Source organism: Rana temporaria, chromosome 3 (genome assembly GCF_905171775.1).
Source record: "Rana temporaria chromosome 3, aRanTem1.1, whole genome shotgun sequence".
Taxonomy (NCBI): Eukaryota; Metazoa; Chordata; class Amphibia; order Anura; family Ranidae; genus Rana; species Rana temporaria.
Window position 1 is genome coordinate 240,430,065 of NC_053491.1, and position 26,631 is coordinate 240,456,695.

Below are 26,631 nucleotides of genomic sequence, written 5' to 3' on the forward strand. Positions count from 1 at the left end.
CCTTGCACAAATAGTGCGTCTATCCTTGGATTACGGACTATTCTAATTGTCCATTTTCTATGTGACCGCTGGTGAAAGCATTATGTGATAGAACCTTTCCCTGTCATGGTGTGTGTTGCCCAAGATTCTCAACTAGGCAGGTTGAGGGACTTCTCAGTTTCCTCCATAGTTGGTAAAATCTGGTTTGGGACCTGGAGCCTAACATTTCAAAGTGATCCGGGTGGGATGAAATCTCCACTCCTGGGGCCAGGTTTTGGGAACAGCTAGCACACAGATTGTGTGTGCTGGGCTTTTTGCAGAGTCAGGGCCAGGGTTCTGGGCTCCACCTGTTATAGAAATGTATGACAAGATGGTGCCCCGTGTAGTGAGGAGGGTTTAAAGTTTGGATAGATATGATTTATTGTATGGTAGACAGAACTGGTTTAGGTCTATTTTGTTTTAACCTGTCTGAATACCTAACAAACTTACTCTTCAGAACTTAACCTTTTCTTTTTGTCTATGCGAAAGTGTTTATGAGACTGATTTTGAATAATGTAGATATATATATAGAATGAAATTGTAGCAGGGATTTCTGTTTGGAATCTTGGAGACAGTGGCCCAGGTTCAGAAAGGACTTAAAACGGCGCAACGCCAGGTGCGCAGCCGTGGGTCCTAATCCGAGCCGTCGTATCTATACGCCTGATTCTTAGAATCGCTCACGCATAGATATCCATAAGATCCGACAGGCGCAGGTCTCTTACACCGTCGGATCGTAACTGCATATTATTATTTTTATTTTTTTTCCTGACCACTAGGTGGCGCTTCCGTCGAATTCCGTGTTGAGTATGCAAATTAGCTAGATACGCGAATTCCCGAAAGTACGCCCGGCCGACGCAGTAAAGTTACGTTAGGCTTTTCCCGGTGTATAGTTGCCCCTGGTATATGAAGCATAAGTATGGCTGTCGTTCCCGCGTCGAAATTTGAAAAAGTTACGTAGTTTGCGTAAGTCATCCGTGAATGGGGCTGGACGTCATCTACGTTCACGTCAAAATCAATGACGTCCTTGCAGCATACTTTGGAGCAATGTACACTGGGAAATTCCACGGACGGCGCATGCGCCGTTCGGCAAAAACGTCTATCACGTCGAGTCACAGTAGATTTAAAAAAAAAAAAACACGCCCCCTGATCCAAATTTGAATTAGGCGGGCTTGCGCCGGCTGATTTGCGCTACGCCGCCGCAACTTACAGAGCTAGTGCTTTGAGAATACAGCGCTTGCCCGTCTGGGTTGCAGAGGCGTAGCGTAGAGCGGATACGTTACACCCGCACAAATTTACCCCGCTGACTGTGAATCTGGGCCTGTGTGCGTCTATGCAGCTGACCCTTTGAATGAGATTAGGCCAATCTTTGTGAGTGAAACACACCTATGCTTTGGTAAATAAACAGTGGGGCGATGGCGCCGCTATAATGATTAATATTCAATAAGGTGTGGGTGTAGTGGTTATTAAACCTCTCTATTATGTACAGGGGCCTTGAATGTTGTTTTTTTCTCAGAGGCTGGGGTTTATTTGTTTTGCACGGTGGACATCTCTGGCATCCGTGGAGTCCTTCAGGTTCTGGACAGGTGTTCGCTTCCCTGGGGGGATCGAGTGCATTGTGGACGGGGTGTGTTGGTGGTGTTGGTGCTCTGCGGTGGGTGAGTCTGGGTCGTGATGGCAATACCGCTACTAAAAGTTCTGTGCTCTCTGAAAATGGGCCAATACTTTTTGAAGATCTTTTCCAATTGTTGGTATTGGTTGCTGTATACTGTGATAAAGGCCAGATCCATAGTAGGTGCTTAATGAAGCTTTTTCTTGTTGAGCAAAGCTTCCCTATCCATCTCACAAATGTTAATTTTCAGTTGTTGTCAGCACCTATGCTTTTGGGCTGCGTTTCCACTGGTGCAACTCCAATGTGGCCTGATTCAAGGTGCGATTTGGAAATGCAGCTTTAGTGCAGCTTTGAATGCGTTTTTTTGATCCAGAAGTCGCATCAAAATGGTGCAGGTACCTTTATCGGTCGCTGCAGCATTGAGCCACATAGAGTGGAATGGGTGCTATTGAAATCAATGGGCTGCGAGTTGTAATGCGACTTTGGGTCCAAAGTCGCATGGCAAATCACATCAGTGGAAACGGAGACTAAAATCACACTGAATTATCTGGATGTATGTAAATCTATTCCTCTGTTTAATCAAATAACTGGGGATGGTAAGCGGTGTAATAAGATCTGTAAACACTGACTATATTGTAACTGCTAAAAATCATTATTAGGTAAGCGTCAGTTAAATTAGTGCAATTAGGTGCCTCTTGCACTGCAAGCAATCATAACGATCTAATAAGTAAGCATTTCTTTTAGAATGTTGCAGAAAAGTTCACGGGAGGACAACTAATTTAGTTGGGAAAATCCCCGGGCTAATTTTTTGAAGGACTATAGTCAGTCATTGTTCTGACAAGTAGTGAAAAAAGATCAGCAGAGGGGCAGTACCGGTCCACTCAATCAGGGGTCAAAGCGTAGCTAACTTTGGGAAAAAGCGACCTTTAAGGGTTTGCGGGATCAGCTCAAGGTCCTTCGTCCGCAAAAAGGATGGGAAATCAAATCGCTTCAAAACGGATGTCGAACCGGGGGGAGCCTTACCACGTGACTCCGAAGGAAGAAATGATAGATGAATATGGACCTTGGGTTGTGAAATATATAAAAGATTGGGATCAGTGGACAGGAAAGCAATATTCGAAAAAGGGTACTTTCAAGCCAAGCGCTTGGGAAGCCCGGTGGTGCAGTCACCACGGGAAGATGATACGAACAAATGAAAAAAGATGCTTGGAGGGCAGGGATGGTAGGATATCAGAACTGATGAGGTGAGTATTTTTAATAGGGAATCCACATCCCCAGAGAAGTGATGATGAACAGAGTTTATGGGTAAGTAGGATATAGAACATGTAAGGTCTTGAGGTCATATTTGACCTAGATAAATGGATTGTGAGAGTGTGTGACGTGTGTTCTCAGCTGCTGACTCAGCGCTGACAGCCCGAATGACCCCCCCTTCTATTTTGTGAGGGTGTGTGAAACAGCTGTATTGTCATGCAAATTGAGTGAGCCGAGTGAATGGTAAAGCGAAAGTAAGATGCCTTATGTGTATGTATATATATATATATATATATATATATATATATATATATGTGTGTGTATTTTTTTTGTATTAACGGTAATCTTTGTTTCCATAGAAGTTTCTTTTTGAAGTTTTCCAATGTACTCAGAATAGGTAAGTAGGATTGTCTTGCAAGACAAAAGGGAAACTTATAAAAAATGTGTTTGTTTTAAAACTGCTCATTTTTAACCATGGTGAATACATTTTTAGGGGGGAATTATTGGTATACCATAGAACAAAAATCCATATGGCATTAATATGTATTATAGTAATACATATTAATGAAACGTTGAGCTCAACAATTTTTGGTATTTTAAAAGAAAGTGCACGGTTTATGTAATATAATGTAATGTATATTTGTGTTTTATATGATAATGTCTTGTTACAGATATATAACCATTGTTTTTTTGTTTCCAGGTTAAGAAAAAATTGAATGTTTATTACTAAACTTTTATTTTGTGTTTTATCCCTCAGAATCGATAACTGTGTTTTTCAGGATTTCAGAATAAGAGGAAATCTTTAGGTTGGTTAGTCGGTCGGGTTTCACAAGGTTTAGGTTTTCATGACCATTATCTAGTTGGAACGTCTAGTGGTCAGTCCAGTTGGCTATGTTTTTGGACCACCTAGTGGGGGTTACATGTGCTGATCCACTGAATAGCAGAACCAACTAACTGAGGTCCGTGTATTAGTTTTTTATGAAAAATTGAGTAAGACTGCAAGGGATAATTGGCACTCTAACACACATATTAGGCTAAGTAGCATTCAGGGGTACCACACTTAGTGTTACAAGGGTTTTGGGGTATTCTCCAGCGGTTGAAATGGATCGGCCATAGATCCGTGGCATATGGTTTTCTTATTTACCCAAGATCAGCCATGCTGACACGTGTAGTTCCATAGATCCAATAGGTAAAATCCTGATGTTACTTTGGCCAGACTTGTGTTTTTAGGACTTCTTAAACTCCCCCCCCCCGCTGTTAAGCCTGGCTGTACAAGGTTGCATTGCCTCAGTGCTACAAGGGAATTTTCTTAGTCTATTGGTCAGCACCCATTGCCTTGAGCTGGATACACATTATGCAATTCTTGTTTTCCAATTTCTTTTAGAGTTACCGGCAGACATGTAGTACGAAGGCCTGCCTGGTGGCATACGAGTTGAAAGTGCATAGGTATGGCCTCGTATTGTATAGTTTTTGGGTTGAGTCTGGAGAAAAGGTGTGCAGGAAGATTGTATGGTTTGATATCAGCTCTTGGCTGTTCCAGAGGCCCTCACTTCCGATATATATGTGGGCATGCAGTATTCTCCTCAGTTAATATCCATAGGTGTCCTTCCTGTCCTAGATTACTTGTGTACCTTAACTGGTGGTCTGTGACTTGCATGCCAAGAATATCAGTGCCCCAGGGTGGCACTAGACTCCTGTCTTTCATGGGAGTCCTGTCTGAATGGTGAAGGCAGTGTGTTTTGTTAGGGGTGAAGGATCACATAGTTTAATTACTGAATTGATAGAGGAGGGAGAAAGTGTGCAGCCTCTATGAGGGATTGGGTGTACCTGGTGGCAGGTGGTTTTCAATCCGGGGATCCAGACTATTTCCCATACTAAAGAGAGGCTCAATGGCGACTGTCTTGGGAGTGGGAGATGGGTCATTGGGTACCGTAATCACTATAGAGCTGGAGATAATCAGGAACACATTGGGAGGCCCTGGGCTACATATCAGGGAAGGGTTAGGAAAATCCAACTCGTTCTATTCTCATCCATAAGGGCATGGACGGAACTTTGGGCATATATCACAGTTAGGTTAGGTACTATCCTATCAGACTCTACTGGGTTACACCCTGGAGTCCATCCTGTAACGAGGGTTGTGAGTCCAGACAGGAATTGAAAGAAATGTTGGAATGGGTGACTAGTATGACATAAAGGTATGTGGTGCAGGTACCCAGGAGACTGACACCTATGCATAATAAGGTGTCTGTTGGCCAAACTAGAGGGTGCCAGGTGATACCTGAATGGGGTGAAAACTTCCTCGTAGAGGCAGTGTCTCATGCTTATCAGTCCTATAAAGAAGCTTTCAGTTACTGGACATGGGAGAGGTACACCTAGTTAATGTCTCACCTGAGAGGTTGAATCCCTGCACAAGTAATGCCAGTAACTACATACAGGAACATGCCCTGTCAAATAAAGGGAATACACGCGGGCTAACAGGGTACAGAGTGGTTGATAAGACTATTACCCTGTATGTGCTGAGTATGCACTGAATCAAGTGATGGTTAAGTGACCAGTGGCTTTCTCCCAGAGATGTGCGGACACAGCATAAGGTTCACGCAGGATGCTTATTTCTGAGGAGTAACCCAACAGAGGAGGGGTGTATTCAGCACTATATAGGGGGAATAGGAGCTGAGATGGGTGTTAGTAATAGAGAGGACAGCGGTCTCCTGAGGAACAGACCCGCCGCCATGGCTTCAGACAATAAGCACGGCTTTGTTGCTCTGAGAGATTGGTGACAATTGTGACAACATGCAACAAAGTTGCATAAATACCCAGTTTAATATGGCTCACAATTTTATGGACCATGTTAAGAGGTTGGAAGAGAGTGTGATAGGGTATAGGACAAAAACATGTCATTGGCTCTGGCGTACATGCAGGGGCAGGCGAAGTTAGTGACCAGTATCAGGCTGAGTGTACAAATCTCTGTATGATGGGCGGTAGCCTGAGGAGTTAGCATCACCACTCAGTAAGACTTTGACACAACTCGCCGCTTACACAATCCAAAATGATAGTCAAACGCCGGGATGGGCTGTACTGGTTTGGATTGTGAGAAATAAGGTGCTGTATGATCCCATATACGGAAGTGCAGACTCGGTCTGTAGATAGGTTGGAATCAATGAGCTTACTGACTGGGGATTCTATCTTGGTGCATTCGGGGCTAAGTGACCCACATGTGATCAGAGGGTATGGAAGCTGAGAGCAGGTTGATATTTCCCCCTGTCAGAAGTGTGACCACGATGTCTTTTGCATTCCAGGTCAATACACGGTGGTGAAGGAGGAATGTTGGGAAGGTATTTCACTGTGGGTTCTGGATGGGGAGATCATTACGGGGGAGGAAACACCTAGGTATAATTTAGGACATAGGCGAGTTTTGTTTCTTTGTCCTAGAGGATACCGATGGGGTGTTAGTCATGGAACTAGGGTGTTCCTTGGACCTACCAGGTGGTAGTGGGGCATGGTCACTGAAATCAAGTCACAGGGAGGGAGTTTTTGTGGGTTTTGTCATTGTTTCAATGGTATATGTGCTGTTGTACTCAATACCGAATGCTGGGGTATGGGTGCTGGTCTAGTGATGCACTGTTGTCAGAATTAGGTTGAATTGTACTCAGCAGGGTACACCACCTTGGGGAGTCTATTGTACCTATTCTCTTGTACTTGGGATGGATATAGACAGAACCCCGGGTTACACCCCAAGTTGCCCTGAAGAAAGGTTTTATAGCAAACCTGACATCCCCTTTACACTTACTGAAACTTCCGTTGGGATTTGGGGAGGAATTAGAAGATAGGTAGTTAAACTTTGGGCAACAGGATTTAAATGGTGCCAACAGTTTGTGCAAGGCGTGAATAAAAAGGCCCGGCTCAAGGGATTTATAAGCTAAGGGGAGGGGGTGGAACAAATATAATAACTGCTGGGAATTATCGGACATGGAGCTGGCTGAGAGAACATTTTAGGTGGAGGTGGGGTAGGCTTCCTGGATAAAACAGTAGTAGGTAGGTAGGGTAGTATCCAAGTGTGCTATGAGTCATATGGATTGGTGGATGACTCAATTCCATGGCTGTCAAAACCTGATTTGCACAGTCTCATCCCTGATTCCGGTCGCCGGGATTGAACATCGTGCTTATACCACAGTTAATTTGGGTACTATCCTATCGGGCACTACTGTGTTACACCCCCGAGTCCAACATGATCTGATGGTTTACGAGTCTGAACAGCCTCAAATGATTGATACTGATGGGTGCTGGAGGAAGGAAGGGGTGGTGTTATGTCAAGGGAAACAGGATAGGATCATGAGACAACAATTCTGGCACAAGGAAGGGTCGTGTCTCCTGGATGCCGAGGAATTGTCCCAACCTTATGTAAAATACTTGGGGCAAGGGTATTGGTGCTGGTATCAAATGTCCAATGATGCTCTATATTCGGCCTACGGGTTGAACTGTACTCAACGGGGTACATTACCTCAGGGAGTCTACTGTACATCTTCCCCGGTCCTGGGAATAGATATAGCCGGGACACAAGGACGTACCCCTATTACCCCAGAGAAAAGGCTTGATATCAAACCTGACACCCCCATACATCTACAGAAACTTCCTCTGGGATTTGGGGCTGAATTAAAGGCTTGGCTGGTAGATTTTGGACAACAGGATGAAATATTAAATGTGCTGAAAGATGCTGAGAAACAAGCCACTATACGACTCACCCATGATCAAAATAAGTTGATCCAAGTATCCCACGCTTTAGAGGAAGACGCTAAGATTTCCTGGTGAGAAAGTATATTTGGGTATAGTCCTAACGCGTCAGCGTTCCTAAACATTTTGCTCCACCCTGTCGTTGTCCTAATCTGTGTAGCTCTACTGCTCTCCCTGATGCAAGTAATGATGTGCATTACTATCAGGAGAATGAACGCCAAAACTATGAGAATGTGCACCTCAACGAGGTATCTTCTCTCAAGGAAAAGCCACTAACTCAGAAACAAATTTCTGAAGAAGCCAGTTCCAATCCAGACCAGTACAAATGTACCGTTTTTTTATACTCCTAGTTTAAATTTTTATCATGTTCGTGTAATAATTTTTAGTAATTTTTATTTCTATTTTTTATTTTTATTTTTGTACTCATTTTTTATCCATCTGGCCCCGTACACACGACCAGTTTCCTCGGCAGAATTCAGCTTCCGACCGAGTTTCTGGCTGAATTCTGCCGAGGAAACTGGCCGTGTGTACACTTTCGGCCGAGGAAGCCGACGAGGACCTCGGCGAGGAAATAGAGAACATGTTCTCTATTTCCTCGTTGTTCTATGGGAGCTCTCCTCCCGCCGAGGTCCTCGGCGGCTTCAGGGCTGAACTGGCCGAGGAACTCGACGTGTTTGGCACGTCGAGTTCCTCGGCCGTGTGTACGAGGCCTTACAATTTTTTACTTTTAATTTTTATACATTTTTTTTTTTTTTTTTTTTTTGTAAAAGTTTTTTCTTCTTCATTTTTTTTCTTTCTCGGTTTTATATAAATTTTTAGTAATTTTGAATACATTTTTTTCTCATTTCTCATTTTTATCAGTTTTTTTGTTGTCCGTTTTAATTTTTATATTTTTTCTCTCATTTTTCTCCCTGAAGGGTTATGGTTATAATTCTTTTACTTTTAATTTTTTAAAGTTTTTCATTATTATTTTTCTTTAGTTATTTTTTTTCCTCTTATTTCATTCAGGTGAGAAAGGTTCCAAAAGTTTTGAACTTTTTCCACCTGAAGGGGGGAGTAGTGCATAGACCTGGAAGAGGAAAATAGTAAATAATGCATCGTTTTTAATTGCCCTCTTGTTGGAGAACTATATATTATTTTTTATTATTTTTCTTTGGTTTGGGGAAGAGCCTCTAAAATTTTTTAGTAAGAAGTACAGCCGGGTTTGACTAAATTCTAAAAAGTTTCTTGGCAACCATTGTTTAGTCGCTCCTTTTTAATATTTTTAATTTTTGTTTTTAACCCGACTTGTACATTATTAAGTGACCATGATCATGATCACCTGTTGATCACCAATAGGGCAGAAGAGTCTATTTTTTTTTTTTTTTTTTTGTTTATTTTTTTGTGTTTTGTTCTTGTTTTTTTGTAAGAGAGGACCCTAGAACTATATTTTTTTTCCTGTTGATCTAGGAATAAGCCTCTTCAATTTGTAATAATAACGTGCGGTCAGGTTTACCCAAAGTCTACAAATTTAAATCATCTCTCTCTCGTTATTATCTGTGTACCTGACCAGCAAAAATACCACCGATTACTAGTAGGAGAGAGGAGTCGTTTTTTTGAACGGAACAATGTTCTATTTTTTTATTTTTTATTACGTTTTTTGAATACCGATTCAATGCTCTTTAACAATCGAAAGTGGAATCTAAACTGGAGAGCTTGGTTGGAGCAGCATTAAATCTGTAGTTTATTTTTTTGTTTTTTTTTCTATTCTCCATATTCTTTTTCATTACTCACCTCTCTTCCTTTCCTCCTTTAATTTTATGCTCTCTAAGTTTTTATTTTTTGGCTTCCATCATACATCTTCTCAGGATAATGTAACTAGAACTTCAGTCATATTTTGTTTTTAAGGCACGTGAGCATTCCTGCCCGCCAGTGCCATATTGTATCCCTGGACATCCAGGTTTTCATGTCTTAAAGTAATTCTATCTACGGCTTTATAGTTATAAAGGCCACCCCACGGCTCCTGTCTGACATTCCTCCAATAACTGCACACTGACGTTCTCCTTTCTCCTTTTGTATTCATACATGACTGTCTGGAGGCCCACCCAACCACCACCTGAAGAAACAACGACAACCAAGTCATTTTTCTTTTAGAAGACAAACGTGCCATGAATAAGACACTCCGAAACCCTTCTTCACCATGCTGGAAAAGTGCTGCCTCGCGGTCCGATCCGATGGTGCCACGTGTAGTGAGGAGGGTTTAAAGTTTGGATAGATATGATTTATTGTATGGTAGACAGAACTGGTTTAGGTCTATTTTGTTTTAACCTGTCTGAATACCTAACAAACTTACTCTTCAGAACTTAACCTTTTCTTTTTGTCTATGCGAATGTGTTTATGAGACTGATTTTGAATAATGTAGATATATATATAGAATGAAATTGTAGCAGGGATTTTTGTTTGGAATCTTGGAGACAGTGGCCCAGGTTCAGAAAGGACTTAAAACGGCGCAACGCCAGGTGCGCAGCCGTGGGTCCTAATCCGAGCCGTCGTATCTATGCGCCTGATTCTTAGAATCGCTCACGCATAGATATCCATAAGATCCGACAGGCGCAGGTCTCTTACACCGTCGGATCGTAACTGCATATTATTTTTTTTTTTTTTTTTTTCCTGACCACTAGGTGGCGCTTCCGTCGAATTCCGCGTTGAGTATGCAAATTAGCTAGATACGCGAATTCCCGAAAGTACGCCCGGCCGACGCAGTAAAGTTACGTTAGGCTTTTCCCGGCGTATAGTTGCCCCTGGTATATGAAGCATAAGTATGGCTGTCGTTCCCGCGTCGAAATTTGAAAAAGTTACGTAGTTTGCGTAAGTCATCCGTGAATGGGGCTGGACGTCATCTACGTTCACGTCAAAATCAATGACGTCCTTGCAGCATACTTTGGAGCAATGTACACTGGGAAATTCCACGGACGGCGCATGCGCCGTTCGGCAAAAACATCTATCACGTCGAGTCACAGTAGATTTACAAAAAACACGCCCCCTGATCCAAATTTGAATTAGGCGGGCTTGCGCCGGCTGATTTGCGCTATGCCGCCGCAACTCACAGAGCTAGTGCTTTGAGAATACAGCGCTTGCCCGTCTGGGTTGCAGAGGCGTAGCGTAGAGCGGATACGTTACACCCGCACAAATTTACCCCGCTGACTGTGAATCTGGGCCTGTGTGCGTCTATGCAGTTGACCCTTTGAATGAGATTAGGCCAATCTTTGTGAGTGAAACACACCTATGCTTTGGTAAATAAACAGTGGGGCAATGGCGCCGCTATAATGATTAATATTCAATAAGGTGTGGGTGTAGTGGTTATTAAACCTCTCTATTATGTACAGGGGCCTTGAATGTTGTTTTTTCTCAGAGGCTGGGGTTTATTTGTTTTGCACGGTGGACATCTCTGGCATCCGTGGAGTCCTTCAGGTGTTCGCTTCCCTGGGGGGATCGAGTGCATTGTGGACGGGGTGTGTTAGTGGTGTTGGTGCTCTGCGGTGGGTGAGTCTGGGTCGTGATGGCAATACCGCTACTAAAGTTCTGTGCTCTCTGAAAATGGGCCAATACTTTTTGAAGATCTTTTCCAATTGTTGGTATTGGTTGCTGTATACTGTGATAAAGGCCAGATCCATAGTAGGTGCTTAATGAAGCTTTTTCTTGTTGAGCAAAGCTTCCCTATCCATCTCACAAATGTTAATTTTCAGTTGTTGTCAGCACCTATGCTTTTGGGCTGCGTTTCCACTGGTGCAACTCCAATGTGGCCTGATTCAAGGTGCGATTTGGAAATGCAGCTTTAGTGCGACTGTGGTGTGGCTTTGAATGCGTTTTTTTTATCCAGAAGTCGCATCAAAATGGTGCAGGTACCTTTATCGGTCGCTGCAGCATTGAGCCACATAGAGTGGAATGGGTGCTATTGAAATCAATGGGCTGCGAGTTGTAATGCGACTTTGGGTCCAAAGTCGCATGGCAAATCACATCAGTGGAAACGGAGACTAAAATCACACTGAATTATCTGGATGTATGTGAATCTATTCCTCTGTTTAATCAAATAACTGGGGATGGTAAGCGGTGTAATAAGATCTGTAAACACGGACTATATCGTAACTGCTAAAAATCATTATTAGGTAAGCGTCAGTTAAATTAGTGCAATTAGGTGCCTCTTGCACTGCAAGCAATCATAGCGATCTAATAAGTAAGCATTTCTTTTAGAATGTTGCAGAAAAGTTCACGGGAGGACAACTAATTTAGTTGGGAAAATCCCCGGGCTAATTTTTTGAAGGACTATAGTCAGTCATTGTTCTGACAAGTAGTGAAAAAAGATCAGCAGAGGGGCAGTACCGGTCCACTCAATCAGGGGTCAAAGCGTAGCTAACTTTGGGAAAAAAGCGACCTTTAAGGGTTTGCGGGATCAGCTCAAGGTCCTTCGTCCGCAAAAAGGATGGGAAATCAAATCGCTTCAAAACGGATGTCGAACCGGGGGGAGCCTTACCACGTGACTCCGAAGGAAGAAATGATAGATGAATATGGACCTTGGGTTGTGAAATATATAAAAGATTGGGATCAGTGGACAGGAAAGCAATATTCGAAAAAGGGTACTTTCAAGCCAAGCGCTTGGGAAGCCCTGTGGTGCAGTCACCACGGGAAGATGATACGAACAAATGAAAAAAGATGCTTGGAGGGCAGGGATGGTAGGATATCAGAACTGATGAGGTGAGTATTTTTAATAGGGAATCCACATCCCCAGAGAAGTGATGATGAACAGAGTTTATGGGTAAGTAGGATATAGAACATGTAAGGTCTTGAGGTCATATTTGACCTAGATAAATGGATTGTGAGAGTGTGTGACGTGTGTTCTCAGCTGCTGACTCAGCGCTGACAGCCCGAATGACCCCCCCTTCTATTTTGTGAGGGTGTGTGAAACAGCTGTATTGTCATGCAAATTGAGTGAGCCGAGTGAATGGTAAAGCGAAAGTAAGATGCCTTATGTGTATGTATATATATATATATATATATATATATATATATATATATATATATATATATATATATATGTGTGTGTATTTTTTTTGTATTAACGGTAATCTTTGTTTCCATAGAAGTTTCTTTTTGAAGTTTTCCAATGTACTCAGAATAGGTAAGTAGGATTGTCTTGCAAGACAAAAGGGAAACTTATAAAAAATGTGTTTGTTTTAAAACTGCTCATTTTTAACCATGGTGAATACATTTTTAGGGGGGAATTATTGGTATACCATAGAACAAAAATCCATATGGCATTAATATGTATTATAGTAATACATATTAATGAAACGTTGAGCTCAACAATTTTTGGTATTTTAAAAGAAAGTGCACGGTTTATGTAATATAATGTAATGTATATTTGTGTTTTATATGATAATGTCTTGTTACAGATATATAACCATTGTTTTTTGTTTCCAGGTTAAGAAAAAATTGAATGTTTATTACTAAACTTTTATTTTGTGTTTTATCCCTCAGAATCGATAACTGTGTTTTTCAGGATTTCAGAATAAGAGGAAATCTTTAGGTTGGTTAGTCGGTCGGGTTTCACAAGGTTTAGGTTTTCATGACCATTATCTAGTTGGAACGTCTAGTGGTCAGTCCATTTGGCTATGTTTTTGGACCACCTAGTGGGGGTTACATGTGCTGATCCACTGAATAGCAGAACCAACTAACTGAGGTCCGTGTATTAGTTTTTTATGAAAAATTGAGTAAGACTGCAAGGGATAATTGGCACTCTAACACATATATTAGGCTAAGTAGCGTTCAGGGGTACCACACTTAGTGGTAAAAGGGTTTTGGGGTATTCTCCAGAGGTTGAAATGGATCGACCATAGATCCGTAGCATATCTGTTTTCTTATTACCGAAGATCAGCCATGCTGACACGTGTAGTTCCATAGATCTAATAGGTAAAATCCTGATGTTACTTTGGCCAGACTTGTGTTTTTAGGACTTCTTAAACTCCCCCCTGCTGTTAAGCCTGGCTGTACAAGGTTGCATTGCCTCAGTGCTACAAGGAATTTTTTTTCTTAGTCTATTGGTCAGTTGTGTCTGGTAACACCCGTTCCCTTGAGCTGGATACACTATATGCAATCCTTGTTTTCCAATTTCTTTTAGAGTTACCGGCAGACATGTAGTACGAAGGCCTGCCTGGTGGCATATGAGTTGAAAGTGCATAGGTATGGCCTCGTATTGTATAGTTTTTGGGTTGAGTCTGGAGAAAAGGTGTGCAGGAAGATTGTATGGTTTGATATCAGCTCTTGGCTGTTCCAGAGGCCCTCACTTCCGATATATATGTGGGCATGCAGTATTCTCCTCAGTTAATATCCATAGGTGTCCTTCCTGTCCTAGATTACTTGTGTACCTTAACTGGTGGTCTGTGACTTGCATGCCAAGAATATCAGTGCCCCAGGGTGGCACTAGACTCCTGTCTTTCATGGGAGTCCTGTCTGAATGGTGAAGGCAGTGTGTTTTGTTAGGGGTGAAGGATCACATAGTTTAATTACTGAATTGATAGAGGAGGAAGAAAGTGTGCAGCCTCTATGAGGGATTGGGTGTACCTGGTGGCAGGTGGTTTTCAATCCGGGTATCCAGACTATTTCCCATACTAAAGAGAGGCTCAATGGCGACTGTCTTGGGAGTGGGAGATGGGTCATTGGGTACCGTAATCACTATAGAGCTGGAGATAATCAGGAACACATTGGGAGGCCCTGGGCTACATATCAGGGAAGGGTTAGGAAAATCCAACTCGTTCTATTCTCATCCATAAGGGCATGGACGGAACTTTGGGCATATATCACAGTTAGGTTAGGTACTATCCTATCAGACTCTACTGGGTTACACCCTGGAGTCCATCCTGTTCCGAGGGTTGTGAGTCCAGACAGGAATTGAAAGAAATGTTGGAATGGGTGACTAGTATGACATAAAGGTATGTGGTGCAGGTACCCAGGAGACTGACACCTATGCATAATAAGGTGTCTGTTGGCCAAACTAGAGGGTGCCAGGTGATACCTCAATGGGGTGAAAACTTCCTCGTAGAGGCAGTGTCTCATGCTTATCAGTCCTATAAAGAAGCTTTCAGTTACTGGACATGGGAGAGGTACACCTAGTTAATGTCTCACCTGAGAGGTTGAATCCCTGCACAAGTAATGCCAGTAACTACATACAGGAACATGCCCTGTCAAATAAAGGGAATACACGCGGGCTAACAGGGTACAGAGTGGTTGATAAGACTATTACCCTGTATGTGCTGAGTATGCACTGAATCAAGTGATGGTTAAGTGACTAGTGGCTTTCTCCCAGAGATGTGCGGACACAGCATAAGGTTCACGCAGGATGCTTATTTCTGAGGAGTAACCCAACAGAGGAGGGGTGTATTCAGCACTATATAGGGGGAATAGGAGCTGAGATGGGTGTTAGTAATAGAGAGGACAGCGGTCTCCTGAGGAACAGACCCGCCGCCATGGCTTCAGACAATAAGCACGGCTTTGTTGCTCTGAGAGATTGGTGACAATTGTGACAACATGCAACAAAGTTGCATAAATACCCAGTTTAATATGGCTCACCATTTTATGGACCATGTTAAGAGGTTGGAAGAGAGTGTGATAGGGTATAGGACAAAAACATGTCATTGGCTCTGGCGTACATGCAGGGGCAGGCGAAGTTAGTGACCAGTATCAGGCTGAGTGTACAAATCTCTGTATGATGGGCGGTAGCCTGAGGAGTTAGCATCACCACTCAGTAAGACTTTGACACAACTCGCCGCTTACACAATCCAAAATGATAGTCAAACGCCGGGATGGGCTGTACTGGTTTGGATTGTGAGAAATAAGGTGCTGTATGATCCCATATACGGAAGTGCAGACTCGGTCTGTAGATAGGTTGGAATCAATGAGCTTACTGACTGGGGATTCTATCTTGGTGCATTCGGGGCTAAGTGACCCACATGTGATCAGAGGGCACGGAAGCTGAGAGCAGGTTGATATTTCCCCCTGTCAGAAGTGTGACCACGATGTCTTTTGCATTCCAGGTCAATACCCGGTGGTGAAGGAGGAATGTTGGGAAGGTATTTCACTGTGGGTTCTGGATGGGAAGATCATTACGGGGGAGGAAACACCTAGGTATAATTTAGGACATAGGCGGGTTTTGTTTCTTTGTCCTAGAGGATACCGATGGGGTGTTAGTCATGGAACTAGGGTGTTCCTTGGACCTACCTGGTGGTAGTGGGGCATGGTCACTGAAATCAAGTCACAGGGATGGAGTTTTTGTGGGTTTTGTCATTGTTTCAATGGTATATGTGCTGTTGTACCCAATACCGAATGCTGGGGTATGGGTGCTGGTCTAGTGATGCACTGTTGTCAGAATTAGGTTGAATTGTACTCAGCAGGGTACACCACCTTGGGGAGTCTATTGTACCTATTCTCTTGTCCTTGGGATGGATATAGACGGAACCCCGGGTTACACCCCGAGTTGCCCTGAAGAAAGGTTTTATAGCAAACCTGACATCCCCTTTACACTTACTGAAACTTCCGTTGGGATTCGGGGAGGAATTAAAAGATAGGTAGTTAAACTTTGGGCAACAGGATTAAAATGGTGCCAACAGTTTGTGCAAGGCGTGAATGAAAAAGGCCCGGCTCAAGGGATTTATAAGCTAAGGGGAGGGGGTGGAACAAATATAATAACTGCTGGGAATTATCGGACATGGAGCTGGCTGAGAGAACATTTTAGGTGGAGGTGGGGTAGGCTTCCTGGATAAAACTTTTTTTTTTTTTTTGGACACCTAGCTGTGGAAAGAGTAGCGCCTGGCTGGACATATGGGGGGGGGGGGACAATATTCCCCCATTAGAGCAAAAAGAGACCTAATAGATACTGCCTTAGGAACAGGAGGTGTTGTCCTGAGTAGCCTAAACACAAGGGATTTAGAGGTACTCAGAAACAAGCAGGTAGGGTAGTATCCAAGTTTACTATGAGTCATATGGATTGGTGGATGACTCAATTCCATGGCTGCCAAAACCTGACTTGCACAGTCTCATCCCTGATTCCGGTCGCCGGGACTGAATATCGTGCTTATACCACAGTTAATTTGGGTACTATCCTATCGGGCACTACGGTGTTACACCCCCGAGTCCATCATGATCTGATGGTTTATGAGTCCAAACAACCTCAAATGATTGATACGGATGGGTGCTGGAGGAAGGAAGGGGTGGTATTATGTCAAGGGAAACAGGATAGGATCATGAGACAACAATGCTGGCACAAAGAAGGGTCATGTCTCATGGATGCCGAGGAATTGTCCCAACCTTATGTAAAATACTTGGGGCAAGGGTATTGGTGCTGGTATCAAATATCCAATGATGCTCTATATTCGGCCTACGGGTTGAACTGTACTCAACGGGGTACATTACCTCAGGGAGTCTACTGTACATCTTCCCCGGTCCTGGGAATAAATATAGCCGGGACACAAGGACGTACCCCTATTACCCCAGAGAAAAGGCTTGATATCAAACCTGACACCCCCATACATCTACAGAAACTTCCTCTGGGATTTGGGGCTGAGTTAAAGGCTTGGCTGGTAGATTTTGGACAACAGGATGAAATATTAAATGTGCTGAGAGATGCTGAGAAACAAGCCACTATACGACTCACCCATGATCAAAATAAGTTGATCCAAGTATCCCACGCTTTAGAGGAAGACGCTAAGATTTCCTGGTGGGAAAGTATATTTGGGTATAGTCCTAACGCGTCAGCGTTCCTAAACATTTTGCTCCACCCTGTCGTTGTTCTAATCTGTGTAGCTTTATTGCTCTCCCTGATGCAAGTAATGATGTGCATTACTATCAGGAGAATGAACGCCAAAACTATGAGAATGTGCACCTCAATGAGGTATCGTCTCTCAAGGAACAGAAAAGCCACTAACTCCGAAACAAATTTCTGAAGAAGCCTGTTCCAATCCAGACCAATACAAATGTACCGTTTTTTAATACTCCTCGTTTACATTTTTATCATGTTCGTGTAATTTTTTTAGTAATTTTTTATTTCTATTTTTTTTATTATTCATTTTTTTTTTTTTTTCTCTTTCATTACAATTTTTTTCACTTTTCCTTTTTATACGTTTTTTTTTAATTTTTGTAAAAGTTATTTTTTTATTCATTTTTTCTCTCTCGGTTTTATTTCAATTGTTATTCATTTTTTTAATCAATTTTCTCATTTCTCATTTTTTTTTTTTTTTTTGTCAGTTTTATTTTTTTATTCTTTTTTATTTTTTTCTCATTTTTCTCCCTGAAGTGTTATGGTTATAATTTTTTTAAAGTCTTTTTTCATTATTATTATTTTTTTCTCTCTCATTCCATTCAGGTGAGAAAAGTTCCAAAAGCTTTGAACTTTGTCCACCTGAAGGGGGGAGTAGTGCATAGACCTGGAAGGAAGAAATAAATAATGCATTCGACTTGTACATTATTAAGTGACCATGATCATGTTCACCTGTTGATCACCAATAGGGCAGGAGAGTCTATTTTTTTTTTTTTTTTTTTTGAATACCGATTCAATGCTCTTTAACAATCGAAAGTGGAATCTAAACTGGAGATCTTGGTGGGAGCAGCATTGAATCTGTAGTTTTTATTTTTATTATTTTTTTTCTTTTTCTTTCTATTTTCCTTATTCTTTTTCATTACTCACCTCTCTTCCTTTCCTCCTTTAGTATTATGCTCTCTAAGTTTTTATTTTTGGCTGCTATCATACATCTTCTCAGGATAACGTAACTAGGACATCAATCATATCATTTTGTTTTAAGGCGCGTGAGCATTAATTCTACCTCCCATAGTCTACCTACTGCTTTATAGTCATAAAGGCCACCCCACGGCTCCTGTCTGACATTCCTCTAATAACTGTACACTGACGTTCTCCTTTCTCCTTTTGTATTCATACATGACTGTCTGGAGGCCCACCCAACCACCACCTGAAGAAACAACGACAACCAAGTCATTTTTTTTGGAAGACAAACGTGCCATGAATAAGACACTCCGAAACCCTGCTTCATCATGCTGAAAAAGTGCTGCCTCGCGGTCCGATCCAATGGTGACAATCAGAACACCATCTTTCCAAGATACAGGACTAAATATATAAGGATCCCGCCATCAATGTTGGAATTCCACTCCTCCAATGCAGAGGGGCGATGAAACATTGCAGTACAGACACAGACACTCAGGGTTCGGATCGGAAGTCTCAAAGGCACCAGAACTGTCCCAAGTCTACCTTGATGAGTTACGGCGAGTTCAAGAAAGGAAGAGGCCGCAGTGGTGGTGGGGGAAGGGTCGGGGCTTCTGGGCCATTGTGGGTGGGTACCGGATCATTAAAGGAGGATATAAGTTCAATAATGAACTTGAGGGGGTACTGTTATAGAAATGTTGAATTTCATATTTATACCAGGGGAACCATTGGAAAAAAATGGATGTATATGTTTTACTGGACTGGTTATGATGACAGGGCCGCGCTTGTACTGTAGAAGGCATCTTCTGTCGTGGGAATCAGTAAAAGGTGTCAGGTATTAATTAAATGAGCTAAATCATCCTTTTGTCTTGAAAGGAAGCTCTGATAGTCTAAAAGGCCCCATTCACCGCAGGGGCCCTTAGTATGCTAATGGAGCAAATGGTCAAACCACGCATCAAAGGAACGTTTGACATACCCTAGACTGATAGTTTGTTTAGATTAGTCCATGCAAGAAACATTTTTAGGAGGCTTGGAAGGCAACCAATCAGGATTCGGATGGAACTCGGAACCAATGAATATCTAAGTTTGAGATTCAACCAATCCGCTCGTAAGGCCATTTTACACCAATAGCATCCTAAGGATTTTGAATCCTGGAGGGAGGGGGGCAGAGGAGGGCAAGGGAAGATAAAGGTCAGAGAAAAAGCTCTGAGAGCTCTCTTGCCCTGCAGATGTGGACCTGAACAGTGGTGATGTAAACCCTTGTCCCCTTCTCTCTCTCTCTCTCTATACTTCTCTCTCTCTCTCTCGCTCCTCCCCCCCTCTCTCTCTCTCTATACCTCTCTCATTCTCCCTCTTTCTCTCCTTCCCTCTATCTCTCTCTTCCTAAGCTTAATCTCTGTAACTTTGCCTTTCCTATGAATTGTCTTGAGATACTGATGTATTCATTTTAGCCGTATTACTGTTTGTATAATTGTGTGCCTTGGATATCATCTTGTTTTTTAAAGGTGTTATAGGTTATGTTATGCTTGTAAATATTGTAGTAATACCAGTTTCTTCTCTGTATCAATAAATGTAATATTTTTTGCTTTTTCGCAGCGATATTCTTTGTTTTAATTTTTATATAGACAAAAAGATTTTTATAGCTTATCTTAATTATTCACGTGCGATATTAATATTTCTCTGATTATTGATTATGTACGTGCGTTATTAATTTTTCTATGACACACCCTCCCAAAGAGTCCATGTGGGTGCAAGGGAGCAGCAACGAGTGTGCAGGTCTGTGATGGAATAGACAGAGGGCCCAAGCCTGAGGGTCAGAACAGCAGAGAAGCTGTGAGGATAATAGCTGACTGAGGTACAGCATTCATACAGGGACACAGGAAATTTGTGTTACAAAGCCTGGAAAGTCTGTCTGACTTTGTTTTGTGTTGTTGCTGGAAACCCCTGCATGGCAATGGTTTGTGTTATTAGAAATTTTCTCTTTTATAAACGTGGGCATACAAGCCCTTAAACGGTACAACTGGCATGGTCTCTACTCCCTGTGAGCACTACACTGAGCTTAACAACCCCCAAACATCAAAATATACACGCTGTATGCAGAGAATGATCAGGTGCCCAGCTTTATTTCTCAGACCTATGACCACATATCTACATGTGCTTGAAGGATAATCAAACAGGCTATACACTTTGATATGTATTTGTGTTACAGAATAAGGCACTTGGCATCAGAATAACACTGGGTATACATGTTGTGAAACATGCAGTAACATTGGCCAGTTATTGCAATTGTATGGCAGTAAAAGACATCTATGAGACCTTCCAGCGCACACTACACTTGACAAGATTAGAAAGTTTTATCAAACAACTGATTACTTACAGGAAGGAGTGACGCACAGCAGTGACGATGTTGGCTATTGTTTCAACATCAACATAGTCATAGTGCAGAGCATCAGGTTTGGTTTTTGAACCAGTCTGAGCCAACAGTAACCCCAGCCACCGGCCCATTTCTTCAGAGGAGCTAGCCTGAAATAAAATGTAAAAGAAGAAAATAAAGCACAAACCTTAGATATGGCAAACTGGTGTTATGACATTTTCAAGATTTAAGAATACACACTTATAAGAATGAATTAAAGGTTGGGGGGGGGGGGGGGGGGGCAAGTGGGTGATGGGATTAGTAGTTTACAAAAGGATGATAACGTCGTTGGTGATTTCAGCTCACGGGACATGACAAGGATATCCATTTTTGCAAAGATCTACAGGTATTCTCTGTACATGCTCAGCTTTCCTGCTGGAGCCCTAAATACAACGCTCTAGGTCAGGGGTGGGCAATCTCGGTCCTCCAGCTGTGGTGAAACTGCAAATCCCATCATGCCTCTGCCTACAGGCGTCATGCCTGCGATTGTCAGGGTCTTGCAATGTCTCATGGGACTTGTAGTTTCAAAACAGCTGGAGGGCCGAGTTTGCCCTCGCCTGCTCTAGGTAAACCCTATGTCAATTAGTTAAAGATGGCTGAGGAACTTACACTTGCCACCACATGATGGTGCTCAGGTGTGGTGATTGGCCTCTGAAGCACTAAACATTACAACAGGGAAGGAAGGTCGTATGCTCGGTTATACCCAATACCAGTTATTTTCACAGGACTCAGGCAGGCCAACAGTGTATTTGGGGGGGGGGGGGGAGGAGGTTATAGACTTGCCTCTAAAACACAGACTTCTTGGCTTTGACGTAAGATTCGGAAAGCAAATGGGTGCTTTGGTCCAAACCCTGGTGAGACCTCACAGCCTCGCAGCGCAATAGAGTTAACATGAGTTCTTAGATCATTGCGGTCCTTGTGAAAGTACAATGTGTAGCCCTTTAAACGGCACCAACGTTCCTTCCAGCACTGGTTCACAAGCACATTCAAGAAACCTATGACAGACAACAAAGTTAGAGAGTTAGCAAACGGTGAATTTAAATATTTTCATGTGTAACAATCAACTTCCCTGCTGTCCTTTTGTTAACATGTTTATATTCTCCAAATAACGTATATCTTGGTTTACTGCCTAATAAGATTGCCATAATTGTACATTCCTGCCATTCAATGTGAAAGCAAAAATGACCAGTTAGGCTACAGATAGACCAGGGTCTAACATTTGCTGTCATAAGCTGATCCCATTCACAGCGTGTCCTTTAATTTTCCTGTCAGTGTGAACTTGATAATTAGGAGACATACAGATCTTTCTGACACTCACACAAAGCAATATTGTGAAAATTGTCCAACATAGCATCAAAAGGCCAAAATTATATTTACTGGTCAGGGGTTTTATTGTGAAACACATTTCTGCAATTACAGAGAACCTTTTAATTAAATCACCATTACCAAAAAAAGGATTTATCCAAATATATACATTTTGTTTGACTGAAACTTTTAGAATATAAGATAAATAATGTAATAATAAATGTATTATGTCTTGTTTTCGGATTGAATTAGATGTGAAGTTGCATATAACAGACTGGTATTGTGGTAATATTGAAGTTTATTGAGATTTCCATACATTAGAACAGGGATCCTCAAACTACGGCCCTCCAGCTGTTGTAGAACTACACATCCCATGAGGCATTGTAACACACTGACATTCACAGACATGACTAGGCATGATGGGAATTGTAGTTCCTGAACAACTGGAGGGCCGTAGTTTGAAGACCCATGCATTAGAAGGTCCCACTATTATTGTTAAGTTAATGATTAGTATGGGAACACATAACAGTTCTTAACGGCAGGGCTTTTTAATTTTACCTCCAGTAGTTTATTGTAAATAGTAGTGTGGTGATTACCCATTATACGAAAGATTGGGATGTGGCATTAATAAACAGATGGATTTCAGTTGTGGTAAAATGGTTGCAGGACCTAAAATGTGTACTTGATATTTATGTTCGACCCCTTGAATTAAAGCTGAAAATATGCACTTCAAATTCATTTGGATTGTTTAATTTTAACTTTATTCTGATGGCATACCGAGCCAAAAGTATGAAAATTGTTGTGTCGGTGTCCAAATATATATGGACCCAACTGTGTGTATGTATATATATATATATATATATATATATATATATATATATATATATATATATATATATATATATATATATATATATATATATATATATATATATATATATATATACACACATACATATACATACATACATACACACATATACACACACATATATACATATATACACACACACACACACACACACACACTGTATATATGTGCAGTTTTTGGTATTTTCCATAATAACTTTAGAGGACTATCATAATTATTCATTTCTGCTACCTAGTGCGAAAGCAACCATGCAAAGAAATTTGCAGTTCCACTTTCTTCCTCTTCTATGCCAATCATTTTTCAGTAGCAGTTGTGCATATATGAAGCAAAGTGCTCTTATTGCTTAAGGCCTCATGCACACTGGTTGTCAAATATGCCACTTTTAAGGGCATTTGAAGTATTTTTTTATTTATTTTTGTCTCTAAATGCCCCTACATATTAGCCTATGTGTCAATGCACACATAGGTGTTTACATGCATTTAGAGACAGAAAAAAAAAAGCCCCAGGGCCAGCGTTTCACCCCAAAAAAAAGCACGTAAACGAGCCTAAATTCTAGGCGTGTATGGTGCTTGTGCGTGCATTCATTTCAATTGCCAGAATAAAATTAATATTCTGGCCAACTAAATGAATACCAAAACGCTTGACTTGCCTAAACATTTTTGAATAAGCAAGGCTTTAGGCACATTTTAAACGCGAGTTTCTTCTACCAGAAGCAAGGCGTTTAGAAGAGCTGCAGTGTGCATGAGGCCTAATCAGTCCTTACAGGGCCCAATCTAAATTTATCCTCCATGTCCTACAGCCTTCCATAAATTATACATCTATATTTACCTACCAGTAGGAAGCGACCTTGGTGTCCTTCTCTCCAAAATATATTGTACCTTTTTTGGTTTGTAGGTGGTATGTCACCATATTTTTTGTGTTCTTAGGTCATTTCATTAGCGGCCAATATGTTATATATATTTTCAAATACTCTGTATGTTTTTCCTAAATAATTTTACATAACGTTTTAAATTTGTGTTATGCCTATAAAATCCATCATCAGCCAACTTATTCGTATATAACTGTAGAAGAAAAGGCTCATATTTTTGACAATTAGCGGCAGACAGAAGAAAAAAACTGAGTGAACAGATATTAATATTTTCCTTGATTCTGGGAACAAATTTGTGCAGCTCTCCTATATGGGATAGATGTGAAAACATATGATGATCATCTCCATGAAATAGAAAATAAACCACATCAATGGGAATGGCAGAAAGCCATTTCATGGATTTTCATTGATACTACAGCCGTTTATTTTGTGGCATATCTGATGTGCTCACTACAGCCTATTTTAAAATGAAATATTACTGCCCGTGGAAGCACAAATGAATAAGAAATTAGGAAGGAGTTATGTTTCCGATGATGCCAATAACCTAAATCCTTACCACAACAAGGGACATCTTCATCTGTGGATGAGGTGTGCTGTTCTTCTGCAGACTGCTTCTTTTTAGAAAAACTAATTATCCTTGTAATTTTCTTCCCCGCAGCCCGACTCATGGAACCTTTCAACTCAGCCAAGCCACTTTTCCGACACTTCACTAAGGGTAGAGGTCAGAAATGAAAAATTATTCTATCTTTAATACCACCTAAAAGGCATACATATGCATGTACAGTATGTTTCTTGTACAGCAGCGACTGAAACAGATAGGTAAAGAAATTAGCTATTACTGAAAGATACTCTCACAAAGCATATACTGTATGGATACAGAACACATAATTATGGGGTGCATTTAATAAGAAACATCATTAAGAGATTATTTACCATTGTCACGGTTCTCTTTCCCACTACTGGGGGAACTATTTTCACCATTCACTGCACTGTCAGAGTCAGATGTCTTGTCATGGGACAACCTCTGTGGGAAAAGAAAAGAAAAACAGCACATAAATTAAAAGACCGATAGCTCACGTGATACATTAATTGTGGAGTATACTATATGCTTGCTTAGTTCTAATTTACCAGTTCATGGCCAAGCGTTACTATTATTAACAGAGATGATTTCATAGGAATAACAATAAAAATACATAAAAAAAAAGGACAATTTTGCTTAAATAATTGCATACATGCCACTTTAAAAAGATATTTAGGTATAATTGTTGGCGCTATAGAAATCCTGTATTATAATAATAATAAATATGATACAAACTATTTTATACAGCATGCTCCCGTCTTCTAGAGAGTCACCAGTAGAGGGAGCTGCTGTCATAATATATCTGGAATCACTCAGTTCTGGCTGTTCACTGTGAAATATTTCTTATATTCCTCACATAAAATCACAGTCTATTTCAAACGTACACACTGTTGTACAAGCATGAGACTGAACGTAGTTACTAACATTTTTTCCCCCCAAAACATACACAAAAAAGAACGGTCAATGCAAGAGTCAGGACCATATGTTTGTTTAATATCAACAAGAACATATTGGGAACCAGATCTTTTATTAAAGATTCCAGATAATTAGGTCCACAATTATGATACCTGTACCTCAATAATAAAAGATTGAATAGTTGACACACAATGCCACATGTTCCTGCAATCTCTGTGCTAAATGTTACAAATCAATTCTTCGCTGGTGAGTACGGTATGTTTAAATTAAGGGCTTTATGTGGCTTAGGCCCCGTACACACGAGAGGATATCCGCTGGAAACGGTCCGCCGGACCGTTTCCAGCGGATAAATCCTCTGGCGGATTTGGATCTGATGGCTGTACACACCATCAGATCGAAATCCCCGCGGAATACATCCGCGGTGACGTGGCCGCGCCGTCGCAGTGACGATGACGCGGCGACGTGCGCGACCCTGGAAGGTAATACTTCCACGCATGCGTCGAATCATTACGACGCATGCGAGCGGACGGACTGATCCGGTGAGTCTGTACAGACGACCGGATCAGTCCGCTGGACTGGATTCCAGCAGATAGATTTCTTAGCATGCTAAGAAATTTTTATCCGCTGATAATCCGTCGGCTGGAATTTTATCTGCCTGAAAATGTTCGCTAGGCCGTACACACGACCGGATCTATCTGCTGGAACTGATCCGCGGATCAATCCCAGCGGATCGATCCGGTCGTGTGTACGGGGCCTTAGTGGGGAGACCACTGCAGAATCCAAGTGCATTGCGTTTAATGGCAAGTTTATGCCCACAAAACAGAATGGATATTCTTTTAGATGTGTGTTATTTTCCATTGCAAGAGCACAACAATTGGCTATACATATACAGATGTGTTTGGCTTGGAGTTCCCCTTTAGGTTATCTAATTATCTTATTATCAGGTATTCAAATGGTCAGCAGGCTTTGCAAACACCTGGAGATATTGGAATAGCGGAGTCTCCTTAAAAGAGATGCACGGCCAAAGCTTTTTTGGTCATACTTAACTTGTGGATCACAGGCGTGCACTTACTTTTTTTCCTCAAAATCAGCTGACAGCGAGCTAAAGCCTGCTGTCAGCTGACACAGAGCCTATCCAGACTCTGGAAGGACCCCGACCATAACCCTTGAGCTTCCACTGAGGGAGAGAGAGCGAGTGCGGATTGTAGCAATATTGAGAGATCCTGAGCATATTGTTGAGATCCAATTGAGCTGCCTGATTGACAGCTGGCTCAGGCTCTCAGCGTGTGCCTGTCCCTTTCCAGCTCAGCACTCCAGTGAGTTATAGAGAAA

General features: G+C 41.6%; 1 protein-coding gene across 1 annotated transcript in view; it reads right to left on the bottom strand.

Annotated features, from left to right (window-relative positions):
• AFAP1L1 (actin filament associated protein 1 like 1) overlaps positions 1-26,631 on the bottom strand; it is a 138,691-nt gene that overhangs the window by 16,477 nt on the left and 95,583 nt on the right. The window contains exons 9-12 of the mRNA XM_040344527.1: positions 24,738-24,828; positions 24,361-24,513; positions 21,544-21,755; positions 20,725-20,870 (exon numbers count right to left, since the gene is read on the bottom strand). Of these exons, the coding sequence (XP_040200461.1) occupies positions 20,725-20,870; positions 21,544-21,755; positions 24,361-24,513; positions 24,738-24,828 (602 nt within the window). The remainder of the gene's footprint in view (positions 1-20,724; positions 20,871-21,543; positions 21,756-24,360; positions 24,514-24,737; positions 24,829-26,631) is intronic.